Here is a 19882-nt window from a genome sequence, read left to right as displayed (position 1 = left end):
TTTCAATCCTCGCCATTAACTGTGGTCTGGAGCCTTTGCTGCATCCCAAATTGGGGATGCGACCACAGACATGATCAATGATCTGTCCTGCCTCTGGCACTCTGATTGGCTGGCATCACGTTCCAATCCCCCAAAGGGTTTGTTTTCATGTGAAAGCCGGCCGTGCCATCCAGTGTGCCGGGAGAAGGCCTGGGGATGATTGTTATTTAGCCTCTCTCACCGTCAGTCTCCACAGGACTTGGCTTCTGGCAGAGGGCTTGACCAGCTGCCAGAAACAGCCTTAGTTTGGTCTGCCATTAGCTCTGGCTTTCCGGAGCCATGGCCCGCAACGGAATATGGAGGTTAGGATCCCCCTCCTAGCAGGCATTTATGAAACGTCATTCATCCAAGCTCCGTCGCTGTGCACGGTAAAACCCAATCACATCCAACCCTCGTCCGTCCCCACACAATAGAGAGGAGATGGGGGATCTGGGGGATCTAGCCTTACAGGAAGTCATTCACAAAGCATCATCAATTGCACTATTGCAACACAATGGAAATAAAAGGCATTGTAATAAATTAATCTTAAGTAATCGGAAAGAGATATGAACCCTCCATTAGACCTATCAATCAGGGGGGCCGTGGGATCGCACTGAAAATCCAGTCCCTGCAAAATGTCAGCCACGTTCAGTGGTGTAACCTGGACCCCCAATTTTTCAGCAGAATCAAAGCAAAAAAAAATGTCATCCCTTGGTCACTTAAAGATCTATGTTTGTATTGAAAGGACGTTGTTTTAACAGCTGTCAATGTGTCATGCTGATCTTGTTAGACTAAATATTTTGATAAAAGGAACTTTGGAATGGATATCTTTCGACGGAAGCAAAGCAAAAATAGACCTCTGTTGTGCTTCACAAAAACACCTGGGTCACTTGAATGTTTTTTATTTGGAGAAACATCCTCAGTTACACAATGTAGCAGTGAACCCAGCAGCTCCGATGACTACACAATGCAAAGACATCGAGTCAACCAACACGCAAGCGGGTGGTTTCAGGGATGGCAACGGGCATGAATTACCATTGCAACAATAGAAAACTTTGCATTAACTGACCAAGCATAAACATCAGACAGAGCCACTGACTGAAGATTCTCATTTATCTCTAGAAATGTAATTGTTTTATTTGGCAGACAGAACCTTGATTTATCGTATTGCTGTTTCTTCAGCAATACGGCGGGCGAAAGGGGCGAAAGGGGGCTAAAACGTTCATAAGGGTTGTTTTGGAAAATCTACACAGACAACCTATACCGTTGTTCAGGTTGGACATCACACTGGGCCATTCATAATAAAACAAAGGCGTAGTAGAGTAGCAGAAATGTTTGGGTCGTAGATTAAACATATTGGTTGTGTCTATTTAGGGATCAAAATCTTCATTGAATCATGAGACAAAAAAATGCCTTTAAAGCCATTGTTCAGAGCTTCACTGTTCTAGCAGATACGGCAGTTTGTCTTTGTAGGGCAGAATACATCTCTATCTGGTAGGTCAGTAGGCTAGACTCTATCCCAATGCCTCTGCAGCCTTCAAATTGCCAACTCTACTCTAATATATTTCTAGCCCCGAAATGTTAGCGCTTTGCTAATACATATCTAGCATCCAAGATGCTTACACTTTGCTAATCAATATCTAGCCTTATGGACGGTCGGTAGCCTACCACTATGTGAATATCATGCATATTTAGCTTCTAGCCTCCAAGATGCTAACTATATGATTATGCATCATCTCTAGCTTTCAGGATTCATTGTAGAATCATCCAGGTACATAGACTTGCAAAGCATCTCTAAGCTTTCTTGAAGCTCTCAATCTTGTCAATTTTTTCCGAGATCAACATTGCATAATAGCCGCTCTGTGCTGGCCTGGTCCTTTAATGGATATCAGGTTTCTGTTTACACATGAATAAACAGACGTTAGCCAAGACATTTCTACATCGTGTCAACATGATGAGTCTCAGCCAATTCTCATCTTCACACCAAAACTGAACTCAACAAAGCAAGAATAAACAAACAAGAAGCGACCTCGGTTTGATGCAAGGATGGAATGTGTGTGTCTGTGTGTCTGTGTGTCTGTGTGTGTGTGTGTGTGTGTGTGTGTGTGTGTGTGTGTGTGTGTGTGTGTGTGTGTGTGTGTGTGTGTGTGTGTGTGTGAGAGTGTGTGTGTGTGTGTGAGTGTGTGTGTGTGTGTGTGTGTGTGTGTGTGTGTGTGTGTGTGTGTGTGTGTGTGTGTGTGTGTGTGTGTGTGTGTGTGTGTGTGTGTGTGTGTGTGTTTGTGTGTGTGTTTGTGTGGAATGGTTTGTCCACAGTCTCCAAATATGACACCAGGCCAGCAGGTCTGAACAGCTGGCCCACTCGTCTGTCCAGACACTGATAAGGATTCACTAGTTTAGTGCAGAACGTGTGAACAGCAGTAGATGGGAAGGGCCAAACCAGCAGGGTTTTTCCTGCTCTAGTCTACACTGGATATAGGTCCGCAGGTTGGCCCGCAGGTTGTGTATGTGCTCTCTGACATGCTGTCAGTTTTTCAATTAAATTCCATCCCAGAATCTAAACAGGACCAAAATAGGTTCTGATCCATTCTGTTGGATAAGGGTTCAGTAAAAAGAGGGAAACCAGTAAACATTTTTCAATGAGATGAATTATTAAACATAACTTATAACTCAATTCTGTGAAAGATATTTGGATGTCCGTCCGTCTGTCTGTCCAAATAATTAAATCGGACCTGTCTGTAATCTTAATCTTCAGGTTTGTCAATCAAAAGAGGATGAGTATGTGTCCTGCAGCCTGGGGCCTGCTAGTGCTTTGTGGACTGTCCCTGTGGACCGGCACCCAAGGCCTGGCCAAGAACCCCCTCCTCTCGCGGACACGAAGGGCCCCCGACGACTACAGCGGGGACCCCAAGAAGTGCTCCTACACCTTCCTGGTCCCCGAGCAGAAGATCACAGGCCCCATCTGCGCGGCCCGCGGCTACGCCACCGACAAGGACCGCGTGACCCGCCTGGACGTGGCCTCGGTGCGGGACCTCCTGTCCAAGCAGCGGCGGGAGGTGGAGACCCTGAAGCTGGTGGTGGACGTGGACGGCAACCTGGTGAACGAGATGAAGCTGCTGCGCAAGGAGAGCCGCAACATGAACTCCCGCGTGACGCAGCTGTACATGCAGCTGCTGCACGAGATCATCCGCAAGCGGGACAACTCCCTGGAGCTGGCTCAGCTGGAGACGCGCGTGCTCAACGCCACGGCCGAGTCGCTGCGGCTGTCCTCGCGCTACCGCGAGCTGGAGACGCGCTTCTCCGCGCTGTCGGCCGTGGTCAACAACCAGTCGGTGCTGATCGCCGCGCTCGAGGAGCGCTGCATGCAAGTGTACGGACGCCGGCGGGACCACCACCCCGAGGGGCCGCCGCTGGTGCAGGTGGTCCCTGAGAACCTGCCGGTCAGCGTGCCGCGCTTCACCAACGAGATCCAGAGGGACAACGGCCGGGAGGCACCGCGGGAGAGGGGCTCTCGCTCGGGACCGTCGCCGACGGGAAGCACCATGGAGGCCCAGAAGCCGCCGGCAGGCAACTTCAGTGTGGAAGGTGAGGGTGTCCGAAAGGGGGCCGGTTCAGGTCAGGTTATGGGGTGTTTAGGTAAGAATAGTCCGTCTATTGGGGAAGACAATGCATAATGGGGGCCAGAACATCAGAACAACCAGTTGCAACCGAGTTAGCAGATTAATATAACATAGAAGGAGGAAGAGAGAGACACAGAGAGAGACAGAGAGAGAAGGAGATGGACAGATGGAGAGCAGGAGAGGAGAGTGAGGACGCAAGAGGGAGAAAGAGAGGGAGAGAAAATAGAGAGAGATTGGCTGGCAGTTTACTATATGTGAATTGATTAGTTCATCATCTAAAGGGATAAACCAGAAAATAAAGTTCCTTTCTCAGTTCAACTGGGCCGCAGGTAAACCAGGCCCTCTGTGTCCCAAAGGGTCAAAGATTTGCATTTTCAGCTGTAACTACATCCTCTCTCCAAACCAAAAGCAAACACAGGCCGTGATGGAAATAAAAATGTAGTAATGTCTGAATTCAGGTGGAAGGGGAGGGTGAGAAACAGACTAAAAGGGAAGGGGTCTCAGGGGGATATGGCTGAGCACAAATACACCTCACCCACAGAAAAACCTGTGCTGCCATTTTCCTCATCAGCCCAGGACTGTTGACATGTTCCATTATTCAGCCCCAAAAGCTGAGTGTAGGATTTCAAGGCAGAGTGTCCCCACCGCGACGTACACTGCGAGAGAAACAAAGACACATCCAAGCCTGGAATGGTACGTTCCAACCCAGGCTGGAATGGTACGTTCCAACCCAGGCTGGAGTGGTAAATTCCAATCCAGGCTGGAATGGTACGTTCCAACCCAGGCTGGAATGGTACGTTCCAACCCAGGCTGGAAGGGTACGTTCCATCCCGTGCTTGAATGGTACGTTCCATCCCAGGCTGTAACGGACTCTCTCTAAACAGCATGTGACGGGCAGGCTGTTAATATTCCGCAACATAAACTGGCTGCTCAGACACATCTGCTTGTGATTTAAATTTTGTTTTAATTAGGAGTGGTAGTATACTTTAGGAGGGGGGGGGGGGGCACTAAGGTGAAAAAGCAACTGTGTAGCCCCATATAGAAATGTGTATCTCTTCTACTACTCCTCTATCTACTGCTATATCTTCAAAGGTGTTCATTTATTTACTGAATGCTTTCTAATAGATTACATTTACATGAAGGGCCTTTAGCAGACGCTTTTATCCTCAGCTTATGCATCATCCATGAGATTGAATGAAGCGGCCCATGTCCCCTGTGCCGCCCGGCCCCAGGTCCATACAGAGACTGCCTCCACGCCCAGGAGGCCGGCCACACCGGCAGCGGGGTGTACCTGATCCGGCCCGAGGAGGCGTCGCGGCCGCTGCAGGTGTGGTGTGAGCAGGGCATGGACAACGGGGGCTGGACCGTCATCCAGAGCCGCAGAGACGGCTCCGTCAACTTCTTCAGGAACTGGGACAGCTACAAGGTGAGGATGCACAGGGCTCCACTGGGGGGGGTTCTCGCTTGCTTCTCCCCTCCCCCTCTGTCTTTCTCCTCCTCCCCTCCCCTTCTCCCCCCCCCCCCCCCCCCCCCATCCGCCTCCCTCCCGCTCCTTCCTCTCCCTTCCTCTTCTTGTCACCCTCTCTCTAGCCCTCTTTCTTTCACTCTTCGTCTCCCTATTCTCTCCCTCCTTCCCCCTCCTTCCCCCTCTCCTTCCCCCCCCCCCCCCTCCCTCTGTCTCCCTCCTCATCCTCACTCCGCCTGTGATCCGTTCCTGTCCAAACAGCCGGGGTGTTGTTGTTACATGGACCTGGAGATCCAGAAGTGTGTGTGCGTTTTGCGTGTGAGAGGCCATCTGGTGCGGAGCGTTGTGGAGGACCTCGTCCCCCTCCGCGGCCCAGACTGAAGTGTTCCTGAGTCGGCGGTAACGCAGACAGCCTGAGTCAGCAGACCCGGAGACGGAGAGAGAGAGCGAGAGGGCCGCCGACGGGGCTCCGTTTCTTGGGAAACCCATTATGAAACGTTAGACGGCCTTTAGTATGCAGGCCTCGTAGGAAAGTATGTTCCACAGCTCAGTGTCAGCTCGACCCCCACTCCTCACCACCCAAACCACCGCTACGCTGCCGCTGCGGCCGTTGCTGCCGTTCTCTACACCGGGCTGAGTCTCCGGCCGCTCAGCTGACAACAGACCAACTAACCATCTTACTCTGTCTCTACAGCCCGGCTTACCATCTTCTTCTCTCTCGCTCCCTCTTTCCCTCTTTCTCCCCCTTCTCTCTCTATCCCTCTCAAATTCTGCCTCTCTCACACTCTTACACTCTTTCTCCTTCCATTCCATGCTCTCTTTTTCAATCATTTCTCCTTTGGTTCTCTTCCTTTCTCTCTCACCCCTCTCTCTATCCCTCTCCCTCTCTCCCTCCCCACTCCTTTCCTCCCTTTCTATCTCCCCCCCTCTCCCCTTCTCTCCCCCATCCTCCCTCTCTCTGTCCGCGGTGGACTGTATAAGTGTTGGCAGACTGAATGATGCAGTGTTCTGTTCAGTGTGCGTATTAAACACCCCAAATGGGAGCTAAATTACTCTTCAAAATGAATTTGCCCACCCCCCACTCAAAGTCATCATGTTCATGCACACAACGAGAGAGGCCAAACCCCCCCCACCCCTTCCCATACCCAACCACCCAAACCGACCGTCATGAGAGCCCACATCATTCATCATCCTCAGGGGCCTCCAGCAGTTAATCCAGCCCACCGCAGCCCGGCCCTCCCTGGTGAAGTGTGTCAGAGGCATGCTGCCAGAGGCATAATGCTGGTGATTATTCAACAGGCTGCTAGAGTATCGCTGTTACCCGCTGATCCACGGCATGGGGTGCTGGGCCAGTTTGAAAGAGGAGCCCATCGCACAACCATTCTCTGGATTGATGCAGGGCTTTTCTTCTTCTTCTTTTTTTTTTTCTGAATACCTTGGTTTCTCCTTTGAGAAGGAACTCTGAGAGGAGAGCAGCCTTCGCATGCCATGGTGGGCCATGTGTCTCCGTTTAAAAGAATGTACTTTGTAATTGGTTTCTCGGGATTGTCAACCAAACCGTTATCCGACTGATACACGTCCCAGATTTTTGTTTCAAGTCCACCTAAACAAGTCCCCCCCCCCCCCCCCCCCCCCCCCCAATCCCTTTACTCTTGACAAAGACCAAAGACTCCCACAGGAACCGTAACTTCTGTAATCATCCTCTGACACTCCTGTAATCTCCCCTCACGCAGAGTGGCTTCGGGAACATCGACGGGGAGTACTGGCTGGGGCTGGAGGGGATCTACAAGCTGGGGCGGCAGGGAGACTACAAGCTGCTGGTGGAGCTGGAGGACTGGACGGGCAAGAAGGTGTACGCCCAGTACAGCAGCTTCCACCTGGAGCCCGAGGCCGAGGGCTACAGGCTGCGGCTGGGCACCTACCAGGGCAACGCCGGAGACTCGCTCGGCAGCCACAACGGCAAGCAGTTCACCACGCTGGACCGCGACAAGGACGGCTACGCCGGTAGGAGGGCGGCACGCGGCGGGGGACGCCGCAGTGGGAGCGGGGGTCTCATGAGGCAGGGGGCTACCAAAGCTAAGCTAATGCTACGAACAAAAAGATTTTAAAAAAAGATAAGGAAACTTATTATGATGTGAGAGGAATCAACAAAAATGTGTCATCTTCCACCTAGTATTCCATTTACATTTACATTTCGGTCATTTAGCCGACGCTGTCATCCAAAGAGGCTTACAATAAGGACATTTGTCAGAATTGTTGTTCCCATCTTGCCATATTGCATTTAAGGCATGTTGGGGGGAAAGGAACCTGCATTGTAAGGTCCATGTAAACTTCCTCCGACCTTTCATTGTTTATGGGGGTCAGGCTGATGAAGTGACTTTTGGGGATAAAAGCATCAATGGTTTCCAGAGGATCTCACCGCTGCCGTGCTCTCGCTCTCTCTCGGAAGGTAACTGCGCCCACTTCCAGAAGGGAGGCTGGTGGTACAACAGCTGCGGCCAGGCCAACCTGAACGGCGTGTGGTACACCGGCGGCGTCTACCGCAGCAAGTACCAGGACGGCATCTTCTGGGCCGAGTACGGCGGGGGCTTCTACTCCATGAAGGCGGTCCGCATCATGGTCCGGCCCATAGACTGAGGGTGGAGGGCCCCTGCTGAGGCCACGGGGCGGGCTGGAGCACCTCAGACATAAATTATAGAGTGTATTTGTTGTGAGTATAAATGTTGTGTAGAAGTGTTGGAAAGAGAAGCCTGCTCTTTACTTCTGTGAAGGTCTCCCCAGCTCCCCCGAAACTATACCCACCTCCCAAGGGATTGGAAGAATTTTGTTTTTCTTCTCCAGATCCCTTCCTACAGCGATGGGGACCCCCCGTATGAATATGTACACAGCTTGTTGTAGTACATGGCTAAAGAGGAAGAGAAGACAAGATCAGTGCCAAAAGTTTATTGAAGCCCCATGAATTGTGTGCCTGGCAGAGACAACGGTGTTTAAAGTCTCTCACCTCTGCAGGCAGAGGATTTGCATTTAATTGATTGACATCCAAGGGAGGACTGAAAAACGATGGCCAAGAATACATGCACACTTGCATTCAAAATCAAACTCAAGATCCAGTCACAATTCAGGTTACACAGTTCAAATAATTATTAGTACTCAGATTCTATATAGTCCCCACTGACTACTACATATGACCAAACTATATGCGTAAATAGTACAAAATTTAATGACTTGTTCAGATATGGTTTCTGTTCCGTAGTTATCACTAGAAAAGAGTAGCCTGATGTATGGCGTCCTCCTAAACTGGCAATGGCCTTAATAACTCTATATGTTACAGACATTTTATAATTTATCTTTAAATATCGATACCAAGGAAACGGCAAAATAATCTTTCAAAAATAGTTTCTCCCCTCCTTTCCAACTGTATTTATGAGTGTCATTCTGAGAGGAATATAAATGCTTGTTGTATTAATGCCCTTCCAGTTATGCTAAAGATTAAATTTCTTCCATCAACCTGGATCAACATGTATCGCTGTGAGAGAAGGAGGGGGCAGGGGGGTGTAGTGACGTGGTCTCTAGTTGGTTTTGGCGCAGTATAAAAATGCCAACCAAGCAAATTGAGTCGAAGAGGATTTGGTGGAGACAACGAGAAACACATTGCTGAATGCCAAACAGGATGGGGAGACAGAGACGAGAGAGAGAGAGAGAGAGAGAGAGAGAGGGAGAGAGAGAGAGAGAGAGAGAGAGAGAGAGAGAGAGAGAGAGAGAGAGAGAGAGAGAGAGAGGGAGAGGGAGAGAGAGAGAGGGAGAGAGAGAGAGAGAGAGAGAGAGAGAGAGAGAGAGAGAGAGAGAGAGAGAGAGAGAGAGAGAGAGAGAGAGAGAGAGGGAGAGAGAGAGAGAGAGAGAGAGAGAGAGAGAGAGAGAGAGAGAGAGAGAGAGAGAGAGAGAGAGAGAGGGAGAGGGAGGAGGGAGCGGAGGGGAGGGGAGAGGGAGGAGGGAGCGGAGGGGAGGGGAGAGGGCAAGAAGGAGAAATGGGAATGATTGGATAGAAAGGAGGTGGGGGAGAGCTGACACTGGGATGGAATCTTTCCAAATTGCCAACGTTTCCTCTCCCCTCCCCTTCCTCCTCCCCTTCCCCTCATCTTTTTAAATACAGAGACATTTACATTCTTTCCATAGAAAGTGCCTGAGAAGTATGTTTTTGAATATCACTCACAAATATAAACTTTGGCGAGGGAGAGGGAGAGAGAGAGAGAGAGAGAGAGAGAGAGAGAGAGAGAGAGAGAGAGAGAGAGGGAGAGAGAGAGAGAGAGAGGAGAGAGAGAGAGAGAGAGAGAGAGAGAGGGAGAGAGAGAGAGAGAGAGGGAGAGAGAGAGAGAGAGAGAGAGAGAGAGAGAGAGGGAGAGGGAGAGAGAGCAATGGCTCTCTGTATAGTCTGTAGTCTGTAATCAGTGGAGAGGAAGGGAGAAACCGATCCGCTGGGGATCGGGGCTCGTGGTCGAGCAAGGGGTCGTCTGGGGGCTTCTGATGGGCCTAAACAACCCCTCACCCTCTACCCCCCACCCTCTACCCCTCACCCTCTACCCCTCACCCTCTCCCCCTCCCCGCCTCACCCCTACCCCTCACCCTCTACCCCTCACCCCTCACCCCTCACCCTCTACCCCTCACCTTCTAGCCCTCACCCCTCCCCCTCTCCCCCACACCTTCTACCGCTCACCCTTTACCCCTCACCCTCCCCCCCTCACCCTCTAGCCCTCACCCTCTTCCCCTCCCCCCCTCACCCCTCCCCCTCTACCCCTCTCCCCTCCCCCCCTCACCCTCTACCCCTCACCCCTCACCCTTTACCCCTGACTCTCTACCCCTCACCTTCTACCGCTCACCCCTCCCCCTCTACCCCTCTCCCCTCCCCCCCTCACCCCTACCGCTCTCCCCCTACCCCTCACCCCTCACCTTCTACCCCTCACCCCTCCCCTCCTCACCCCCTCACCCTCTACCCCTCACCTCTCACCCTCTATCCCTCACCCCTCCCCGCCTCACCCCTCACCCTCTACCCCTCCCCCTCACCTTCTAGCCCTCACCCCTCCCCCTCTCCCCCACACCTTCTACCCCTCACCCCTCACCCTTGACCCCTCACCCTCCCCCCTCACCCTCTAGCCCTCACCCTCTTCCCCTCACCCCCTCACCCCTCCCCCTCTAAGATGTAATGATGTAACATCCCCTCACCGTCAGAAATACTGAAGATAAACCGGATCTCATGTTGCAGCTGATTTACTACAGCGAACCTCCCAGTCACGCCACGCTGTTTCTTTTGTTGTTTTGGTCTTTACTTTTCTCACACATTAAAAATGCAATATATATGAGGGGACAACCGAAGGCAAAGGAAAAGAAGACGTTGTTTCAATATTTTTTTACTAGGGAATGTTCAGAGAACATAAAAATGTAACAATAAAATAACAGCCCATACCGAGACAGGCTCTTAAAGACTATGTGGATAATAAAGTTTCTCAGGGCAGTGACTCACTGCACTGGAAATTGGTGCATTTCAAACACAGCAATAAAATACAGTTGAGCAACATGGTTTGGGCCCGTCCTGTGGATTTATGCTGTCATCCGTGGTATACTGGTTGCTTGTCATCTTTGTCATTGTTGTGGTAAGAAAGGTTAGCTGTTGGGAGAAGAAGGGAGGGATTTGACTTTCAAATATTATAATTATTTGGTTGCAAGTCATTCCGTACAAAGAGAACCCTTATTCTGGTTTCTATTTCAAGAAGCTTGAGTGAGAAGGTTCTCCGCAAATAAAAAAAAGCTCCAATGTAAACTCTTTGTAGAGTCTGTAATATTTGACATTGGATCATTGTAGCAGCCTAACTATAATAAGAATGTTTTAAAGTGTGACAGTCTGTGTTTTGTCCATGCTTGCATGTGTTTGTTTGCATGTGTGCCTAAGTATCTGAGTATATGTGTATGTATGTGTTGGTGTGCTGGCGTGTGCGTAACTGTGTGTGTGTGTGTGTGTGTGTGTGTGTGTGTGTGTGTGAGTACAGTTACGCCTCAATGACACCCTGTCGTGGTTCTTGTGAGAGACATGTGTCAAGAAATTCCAACCAGGATGTGTGTATTCATTATTGGGTGGCAATTGTCCAATGTCTGTTAAGATCATGTCCAACCGTCCAACAAACTCTGTCCGTCAGTCTGACAGCTTTTGGGGGTTTCTGTCTTGAGAAAGGCGTACGTTGCCGTCCCGACGGAGAAATGGGGGGGCGGCCCTCTTCATACCTTGCGGGCCCCAAGAGCCGTAAGTCAGACACTCTCTGAGTCATGTTAAACTCTTAGAGGGGTGTCATGGCTCCTCACCTCACACCTGCAAAGAAAATCCAGGCCATTCATTGGCTGCAACAGAGAAGGGGACATCCCTCGGCTCCTTGGTGGGTGAACCACACTCAGGACGAGGTTCGGGGTGGGCTGCCTAGTCCCTAGGGAGACGATTGGAGGTCTGGCCTGGGAGAAAGTCCTCTCTGTCTTCTTCTTGGTGGAACTTCTTGAGTGCCAGGGTGCTTCGACCACCAAAATGGCTGCCGTGTTAGGCGGATTTCTGGGAAAGAGAAGATGGCTTATATGAGGTGCAGGGGTGTTTGTTGAATGTTTGCAGCTGTATTTCAGTCTCTCAGATAAAGAGAGACTGATTTTTTTTTCTGCGTTTTTTTAACTAAAAATATCTTATTTTGCATCATCTCCTGAATCAAGTACACATCGCACAGAACACCCTTGAAAAAGGGCTGCTCATATACTATACCGAATCTAAAGTACAAAAAGCTCACCTTGTACTTTTCCGAGACAAAAAAAGCGATGATAGAAATTGTATGCTTATATAAAAATAAAAATACCGGCTCAACATCAAGACCTCAGCTTTTACTTTAACAGCATGAGTGATCTATAGACTTGATGATCTCATTCTGCTTTATGAAAAAGTGACCTCATACTCTTGGTAGATTTTAATTTTCATCCAAAAGCGATTATAGTAATGCCACTTAGGATTTAGGATATTTAACAAATGAATACAGTGGAATACATAAAAATAGGACCAGATTTACTTCGGAAAATGGAATTGGCATAAAATGATGAATTCGACTCTCTGAAGGAGAAGGCAAATACCTCTAAACCGCACCTTACATCAATAGGGCAAGCAGACCTATAAATAAAACACTCAATATATTCCCATGTCCAGGAACTGTGGAACAAAATGTGTTTATCCTGAATGAAATGTTTGAATAGTGGTCTTCCTCATTCCTTTAAAGCCCTCTTTTTTAATGCTTTAAGTGAAAATACTACAAACATTCTTAATTTATTAAAGATGTTTTGAGCCCCTTATATTTTGACGGACATGTCTATTTCTGAAACACAGATTAGGCACATTTTTCTCATGTTGAGCACAGTAACAGTTGCCATGGATGAATGTAATTTATTTTGATAGCGCAGGGGAGTCGATGAAGGCCTAAGCTCTGAGCAAGATCCAGAAATAACAAACAACTGACCAGCCACAGAGTCTTGAAAATTGTGCTTCTCTTTTCCTCAAGTGAACTTAAATCTGCCATTTGATACTGAGCCAATTCAAATAGTAATTCATTTGTATATTTATGTATCACATATATATAAAGATTGGCAGACTCAAAGGGAAGGAAAGTTATACATATAATATAGAGTTATATACAGGACTGTGATTTCTCTCATTTCTTTGATTATCTTTGGTGGTCTCCTCTTATGTTGAAGTCTAGGCTTCATGATTCCATGTATTCTGATACATGCCGCGAGTCATAGGGCTGAGATATACATTGTGGCTGCAAGTCTATTTTGTTGATTAAAGTAACATAGCCGAAGGCCAAATGTATGTGTGTGTGTGTGCATGCGTGTGTGCGTTGGGGGTGGGGGCTTGCTCAGGGGGTGGTTGTACACAACTTCCTTATACTCAAGTGCTATTCAATGGCTTCATCGATTACCACATGATTAAATGTCCAATGTCCCATGAAAAGGCCTAATATTTTTTGATCCATAGGTTTTAAAATGACCTTAGATTTGTCAAGAATCACGATTAATCGTGATTGACCTATTTGTATAATACTAATTTATAAAACTGGTAATATGTCACGTGGTCCGGGGATTATCAATAGAATGATGACATTTAAAGTCTTATCTGATCAATATAGCCTTTCTGCCAAGAACTTGCGTTCAATCACTGTATGTGAAGCCTTACATTTTTCAAAGGGTTCTAAACCGAAATGAAGCTTCACAGACTTATTGACAGAAATACTATGATAAATATTAGTATGGCCCTCCTTAATAAATATGGCCTTCCAAGACAGAAATAGAGGCTGCGCTCTGCCGCCCCCTACCGACGCTCTACCCCCCCCCCCCTCCCACCGACGCTCTACTTCCCCATACCGACGCTCTACCGCCCCCTACCGACGCTCTACTGCCCCCTACCGACGCTCTACCGCCCCCTACCGACGCTCTGCCGCCCCCTACCGACGGTATGCATTGGCTACATCCAAACCTGTACAACTTGAACACAATCACACCAAAGGAAATCGCAGAGAATCACATTGATCTACTAAAATGTGTTTAGTGTTATGAATAATGACCCGTGTTCGATCTGTAGCCCCTATCAATCAATTCAACATTAAACGCAGCACACACTAAAAGTAGTCACTTATTATTTAGGACAGAAATGTCGGCGCTGAGTGATGACGTCAGTCTCAAACATCAGCTATGGCAGCTCATGCGAGTGAGCTGGAGATTGCAAAGAAGAATCTAACTGATGCGATCGGCGATAACATCAAACAGTGAGTGTACCACTTGGATAGGTTGCGGAGTCATTGTCCCGCAATGAACAGGGTTATTTTGGTGTTTCTGATGATGGAGTTGATGTTGTGATGCTATGCTCAGTATCTCTCCTGCAGCAGCTCCTCCAGTCGCTGAAAGTAGATAACAATTGACAAGTAGCCGAAACAACTGTACGAAAATCCATCTGACTAACGTTATGTTAAATCCATTGTTTAACGGTTAGGTTTCTGCAGACTACTACAAAAAAAAAATTATCCAGCTGTTTAAATGCATTTGTTGGTGCTTTGAATAGACCTGCATCAATGTGGTCCGTAATGAAGTTCATCACCGTGGTTAATGGTTGTTATTGGTCGCAGCTACTGGGCCAACCTGAAGCTCTGGTTCAAACAGAAGATCAGCAAGGAGGAGTTTGACATCGAAGCACGTCGTCTTCTGTCCCAGGATAACGGTATCCTCCCTTTTCCTGTTGTCTCTTAAATTGTGTGACAACATGAAGTTGATGTAAGTTATAGATTTGAAAGAAAGACGGATGTTCATTTCCCTTCACCCATTTCTCCCTCGCTAGTTCACGTTCACAATGATTTCCTCCTGGCCATCCTCACACGGTGCCAGATCATCATCTCCACGCCGGGTGAGCAGTACATCTCTTTGTTTGGTTTGTTTCGTCTGGTTCCCCTTTCTCTAGCTGACAGTATTTGATTTTTCTCAGAGGGACCAGGGTCTTTACAGTGGCCTGGTGGCCCTGCGGCCAAGCCGTGCAAGCCCAAAGGGAAGAAGAAATTGTCTTCCAGACAAAAGTTTGATGTGAGTCTCGAACATCGGGTTGCGTCAGTGTTGATGGTCATTTTTTAAATAATGCAAAACATTACGTTATCATACCATTTATGATTGAAAATGGTGTGTGTGTGTGTGTGTGTGTGTGTGTGTGTGTGTGTGTGTGTGTGTGTGTGTGTGTGTGTGTGTGTGTGTGTGTGTGTGTGTGTGTGTGTGTGTGTGTGTGTGTGTGTGTGTGTGTGTGTGTCCCCTACAGCATCGCTTCCAGCCCCAGAACCCTCTGAGTGCCGCCCAGCCCTTCAGCCCCCGGGAGGCGGGCCCGGGCGGGGAGGAGGAGGAGCAGGTCCGGCTGAGTGCCCACACCCTGCTCCTCCCCACCCGGGGCCAGCTGGAGGCCAGGATGATGGTGACGGCCTTCGAGCTGGGTCTGGACAACGTCACAGAGGACTCGGTCAGCACCATGATCTACGCCGTCGAGGTGAGGTGGACTGCTCCTCCGGTTACTAGTCCAGCTCCTCCAGCACACAGCGGGGGTCTAGGAGGGCCCACCGTGATGTCGGGGGCTGTGTTCACTTGTTTAGAGTTCACCTAGACTTAGCCACCCCTCCTACCTATTGTGTGTTGTACGTCCTGGCACTTAAGGTACGCACCTACTGTATGTCTTACTTAGTTCTAGTACTTAGTTGTGTAGCCTCTTATCTTAGCTATCTTTGCTGTATACAGGGAATGGGTTAACCTAGAGATTGTTAGTGCTTGGCGTGCGTGCGCAATGGAATAACATTGAAGAACATTGAAGGACATTGGCTAAGCGTTGGTTATTTTTTTCTCCAGCACCATCTGAAAGACGTCCTGACTGCGGTGGTCACGCGGAGGAAGGCCTACCGCCTGCGTGACGGCCATTTCCCCTACGCGTTCGGCACTGAGGTCACGCCGCGGCCGTACCTCCAGAACAGCCTGGCGGCCTACCAGAGCGTCTCTGATTGGTGAGGGGGTGATGGGGTCGTCTGATGTGTTGTTTTGGCCGGCGTTTGATCATCCTGAGTGCCGTAGCCCAGTTGTTCTCAAATGGGGCTATGCATACCCCTTGGAAGTACTGAAAATGTCCTGAACATTTATAAAAACTGAAAAAAAATCAGTTTTTATAAATGTCTAAAACGTAAATCTTAAGACAAGGATAAAGGACAATCGGTGAAAAGAAAACAAATCCAGAAACAAGAAATATATTGTAATGGGATTCACCTCTACATGCTGTGACCCTCCCCTGGCTTCATTGCATAAAGCACAGGCTTATGTTTCTCACAAAATTAGTATTAAAAAAAGTATTAATGCAAAAAGAACGCACACGCCTTATTTATGTTAATTGCACATTTTTCTCCCAAAAGATTTGAAGACTTGCTATGTTAATTACATACATACCACAGCTGAAAAAATGTCTAAGCGGGGGTCCACTAGTAGAACAGTTTGAGAGCCATTGCTAGCCTATCATGGCGGCCTTCCTAGAGCAGGACGCCTCCTACTGCGATTCGTTTGTATGGTACACCGGTACGTCCGACCTGCTCTAGCAAGAACGTGACGTAATTTCCTGGCTTGCAGCTCTTATGGCGTTCCTGTTTGTCATTGGCTAGGCATTGTTGTTGTTAACTACATTAGCCTCTTTAGCAAACCAGCTCGAAAATAAACACAACTTCACATTGTATTGTAGGCAAAGCAAGACTGAATAAAGTAAGAGCATTTAAAATCAACATTAAAATGACCAACGTGGTATAAATACAAAGAAAACTAATCTCTTTACGGGCGCAGCCATTTACCGTACGACTCGACAACAAAAATGGCGGCGCCGACCAAAAGGTGGCGTCCTTCCGTGAAATGACGCAAGAAAGCTGGGAGATTTCTCCACTTGCAAATTGTAGGCCTGGTGTACGAGGCATCTAGATCAAAGCATAATCCCAGAGCTAGCTGCTCTGATGGCGATTTTCCAGTCTACTTTTGGCCTGGCTAGGCACGGTTTGGCGCGGCGTGGCAGCCAGGCACGGCTGGGATTTGCATTTCCATTACAACCAGGCTTCCTGCTTGAAAGGCTGTCTTTAACCGAATACATGCTTGTCTTGAGTCGATGACACAACGCGTTTAAAGGAGACATATTATACCACCAGGGGTGAGTGTGATTAGCCTTACAAGCCGTTTCGAAAATCTGACCCATATGACATCACTAGTGGGCGTGTCCACTTAGATCTGTGCTGGATAGATGAGCAACGTTCACTTCAGTCCACTGGGTAGGCTGGTAGACTGATCTATCCAGCACAGATCTAGGTGGACACGCCCACTACTGTCATATGGGGCAGATTTTCGAAACGGCTTGTAAGGCTAATCACACTCACACCTTTTGGTATAATATGTCTCCTTTAAGACACATTTAATGTGTTTGGGTTTTACAGAAGCACGGTGACACACAAAGTGAATCCATCATCGTGGATATCATTGCGATATCAATATTCCACCTTTTTTGTTTCCTAAACCATAGCACATTGAGATCCAATTGATTTTAGATTAGTCCTGTTTACATATTGGACAATGTTTCACACATATTTCCCAGAGTGCCAAACGATTTTCTTCGTCCATCTTGGGTGTGGTACAGCGCTTTTAAACTGGCAGTGAAAATGCAAATCAGTGCATGACGGCCAAAGTGCCAATAAAAAAGTCTGATTAATGACCTCTATCCGAATTAACTGTAACGTGCTTTATAAAATAACATCCGCGGACTGACTAATTAGTGAATGTTACTAAGATTACATTTTAAAAATAAGAAAGGTGTCTAATTTCACTTGCTCTGGCTACTTTCTCGTCTGCATGATCATTCTACAGTTCACAGATGACAAGTTCTCATCTTCTTGAATTCCGGCCAATAACTGCGCCCCCTCCACAGCCCTCCCCCAAGCGCCTCTCTACCAGCGGGGCCCCCACCCCAAGTGGCCCCTGACGAGGCAGAGCAGCAAGCTGTTCTCCTATTGGCCTGTTCCTCTGACACTGTCCCTGTGCCCCTCCCTCCAATCAGCATGTTTGATCTACTGGAGGCTTTACAGGTCAGGACCGTAGGACGCCTTTGAGAATATGGTGCTTTTAGATTTATGATTACCATAATAAGCTTCATGCTGTGCTTATGTTCTCTGATTTGTAAAGTATATTATTTAAACTTATGTCAACTGTACTTCTTACATACTTTTCATATTCCTTATTTTCAACATTGTTAAAAATACACTTGTATGAATAATAAACATAAGCTATATGGTGGCTCCAAAGCAATGACGCAACTTTTGTGTTTTTTACATCATTTTAATTATATCTACACCAATTATGAATCAGTGCATCAATTCAATCTAAAATCCTCGTCTCCCTCCACCCGTCTCTCTCCCTCTGTCTGTCTCCCCCCGTCTCTCTCCCTCTCTCTGTCTCCCCCCGTCTCTCTCCCTCCATCTGTCTCCCTCTGTCTCTCTCCCTCTGTCTGTCTCCCCCCGTCTCTCTCCCTCCATCTGTCTCCCTCTGTCTCTCTCCCTCTGTCTGTCTCCCCCCGTCTCTCTCCCTCCATCTGTCTCCCTCTGTCTCTCTCCCTCTGTCTGTCTCCCCCCGTCTCTCTCCCTCCATCTGTCTCCCCCCGTCTCTCTCCCTCTGTCTGTCTCCCCCGTCTCTCTCCCTCTGTCTGTCTCTCTTCCCCCGTCTCTCTCCCTCTGTCTGTCTCTCTTCCCCCGTCTCTCTCCCTCTGTCTGTCTCTCTTCCCCCGTCTCTCTCCCTCCCCTTCGTCTCTCTCCCTCCCCCCGTCTCTCTTCCTCCCCCTGTCTCTCTCCCTCCCCCTGTCTCTCTCCCTCCCCCTGTTTCTCTCCCTCCCCTTCGTCTCTCTTCCTCCCCCTGTCTCTCTCCCTCCCCCTGTCTCTCTCCCTCCCCCTGTTTCTCTCCCTCCCCTTCGTCTCTCTCCCTCCCCCCGTCTCTCTCCCTCTGTCTCTCTCCCTCCCCCCGTCTCTCTCCCTCTGTCTCTCTCTCTCCCTCTGTCTCCCTCCCTCCGTCTCTCTCCCTCTGTCTGTTACTCTCCATCTGTCTGTCTCCCCCCGTCTCTCTCCCTCTGTCTGTCTCTCTCCCTCCGTCTGTCTCTCTCCATCTGTCTGTCTCCCCCCGTCTCTCTCCCTCTGTCTGTCCCTCTCCCTCTGTCTGTCTCCCCCCCCGTCCCCCTCAGGTCCACCGTGGGGTGATGCCGTCCCACACTATGTACGCCCTCAACATGGAGCGTATCCTGGCCCGCCTGTGGCACCCCAGCATCGAGGAGCTGGAGCAGGACCACGTGCACCGCCAGCGCCTGGCCGGCAAGGAGGGCCTCCTGCTGGGCAGCTGAGCCGGCCTGAGACCCCCCCCCCCTCCAGGGACGTCAGCTGATGATACTAATGTTGTAAATAATGGGTGACCTGTAAGTGTTGGCACATGCCGTGTTATAGGAAAGACCCACTTGTGTACCTAATGAGCAGGTAAAGGTATCCTTCACCACACCTGGCAGGTGTAGTCGGGGTGTGTGTCTGTGTATATATATATATATGTGTAAGTGTGATTTCCATGACAGACAATAGATTTAGATTTACATGAGCTGCATTGATCAATTCGGGCATCACTTGAAACATGGTGATTATGGTGTCTACTTCTATATATATATACACCAGTCACTTCACTAGTTGTACGGGTGTGGTCTAAATGGGTGTAAATACATGTATGTTGTGTAAAGGCAAAATGCCCTTCCATTTAGTTGCCTACTAAAATCCAGTACAGCTAAGATTATTTTTTTGTAGACGTTTTGTATATATATCATTCATGATGCATCTTGTATCAGGAACATGTTTTTTTTATTTTCAGTACAATTACTTTGGAATAAAAGCTCTTCGACTTGGCCTATTGTTTGTTTTATTCTCCTTGCCAGGATCACGCAAGAGACCACGCCCACACACTTAGTGCGTACGCTGCGTGTCTCCAGGGCACCCTTGCCATATTTGGCATCCTTCCGACACATCGCTGTCCAATCGTCAACCGAGCAGACTCTCCAACCATAACACTGGGAGGGTGACTCCACGTCTGCCCGCCCTAAACTAGGACTCGTTTAATGATCATTTTCCAATAGAAAGATTTCATGTAATAATGCAATACG

General features: G+C 48.6%; 2 protein-coding genes across 3 annotated transcripts in view; both read left to right on the top strand.

Annotated features, from left to right (window-relative positions):
- angptl1b (angiopoietin-like 1b) overlaps positions 1 to 8613 on the top strand; it is a 10198-nt gene extending 1585 nt beyond the window's left edge. The window contains exons 2-5 of the mRNA XM_030363724.1: positions 2771 to 3600; positions 4868 to 5061; positions 6834 to 7104; positions 7550 to 8613. Coding sequence (XP_030219584.1) covers positions 2790 to 3600; positions 4868 to 5061; positions 6834 to 7104; positions 7550 to 7737 — 1464 coding nt within the window. The 5' untranslated portion in view covers positions 2771 to 2789 and the 3' untranslated portion in view covers positions 7738 to 8613. The remainder of the gene's footprint in view (positions 1 to 2770; positions 3601 to 4867; positions 5062 to 6833; positions 7105 to 7549) is intronic.
- A 5039-nt stretch (positions 8614 to 13652) lies between these two features.
- tada1 (transcriptional adaptor 1) lies at positions 13653 to 19628 on the top strand. Of its 2 annotated transcripts, none has more exons than XR_003977654.1 (8): positions 13653 to 13931; positions 14289 to 14380; positions 14498 to 14563; positions 14642 to 14736; positions 14963 to 15184; positions 15538 to 15689; positions 17569 to 17786; positions 18929 to 19628. XR_003977654.1 is itself a non-coding variant. In XM_030363722.1 (8 exons), exons 1-8 carry the CDS (start codon positions 13858 to 13860, stop codon positions 19082 to 19084), a joined length of 1014 nt encoding a protein of 337 aa, XP_030219582.1. In that variant the 5' UTR covers positions 13656 to 13857; the 3' UTR covers positions 19085 to 19628. The 2 variants fall into 2 exon arrangements, 1 of the variants encoding a protein (XP_030219582.1); XM_030363722.1 differs by having other exon boundaries at positions 13656 to 13931; positions 17630 to 17786.
- Positions 19629 to 19882: the final 254 nt, after the last annotated feature.

The sequence above is a fragment of the Gadus morhua genome, chromosome 8 (assembly GCF_902167405.1).
Source record: "Gadus morhua chromosome 8, gadMor3.0, whole genome shotgun sequence".
Taxonomy (NCBI): domain Eukaryota; kingdom Metazoa; phylum Chordata; class Actinopteri; order Gadiformes; family Gadidae; genus Gadus; species Gadus morhua.
Note: the sequence above shows the minus strand (reverse complement) of the source record. Positions and strands in the feature narration are given on the sequence as shown.

Coding starts and splice junctions, on each gene's coding strand:
- tada1 (XM_030363722.1), top strand. CDS start 13,858: ATGGCAGCTCATGCGAGTGAGCTGGAGATTGCAAAGAAGAATCTAACT. Junction 13,932..14,288: donor ATCGGCGATAACATCAAACA/GTGAGTGTACCA, acceptor TATTGGTCGCAG/CTACTGGGCCAACCTGAAGC. Junction 15,690..17,629: donor TACCAGAGCGTCTCTGATTG/GTGAGGGGGTGA, acceptor CCCCCTCCACAG/CCCTCCCCCAAGCGCCTCTC.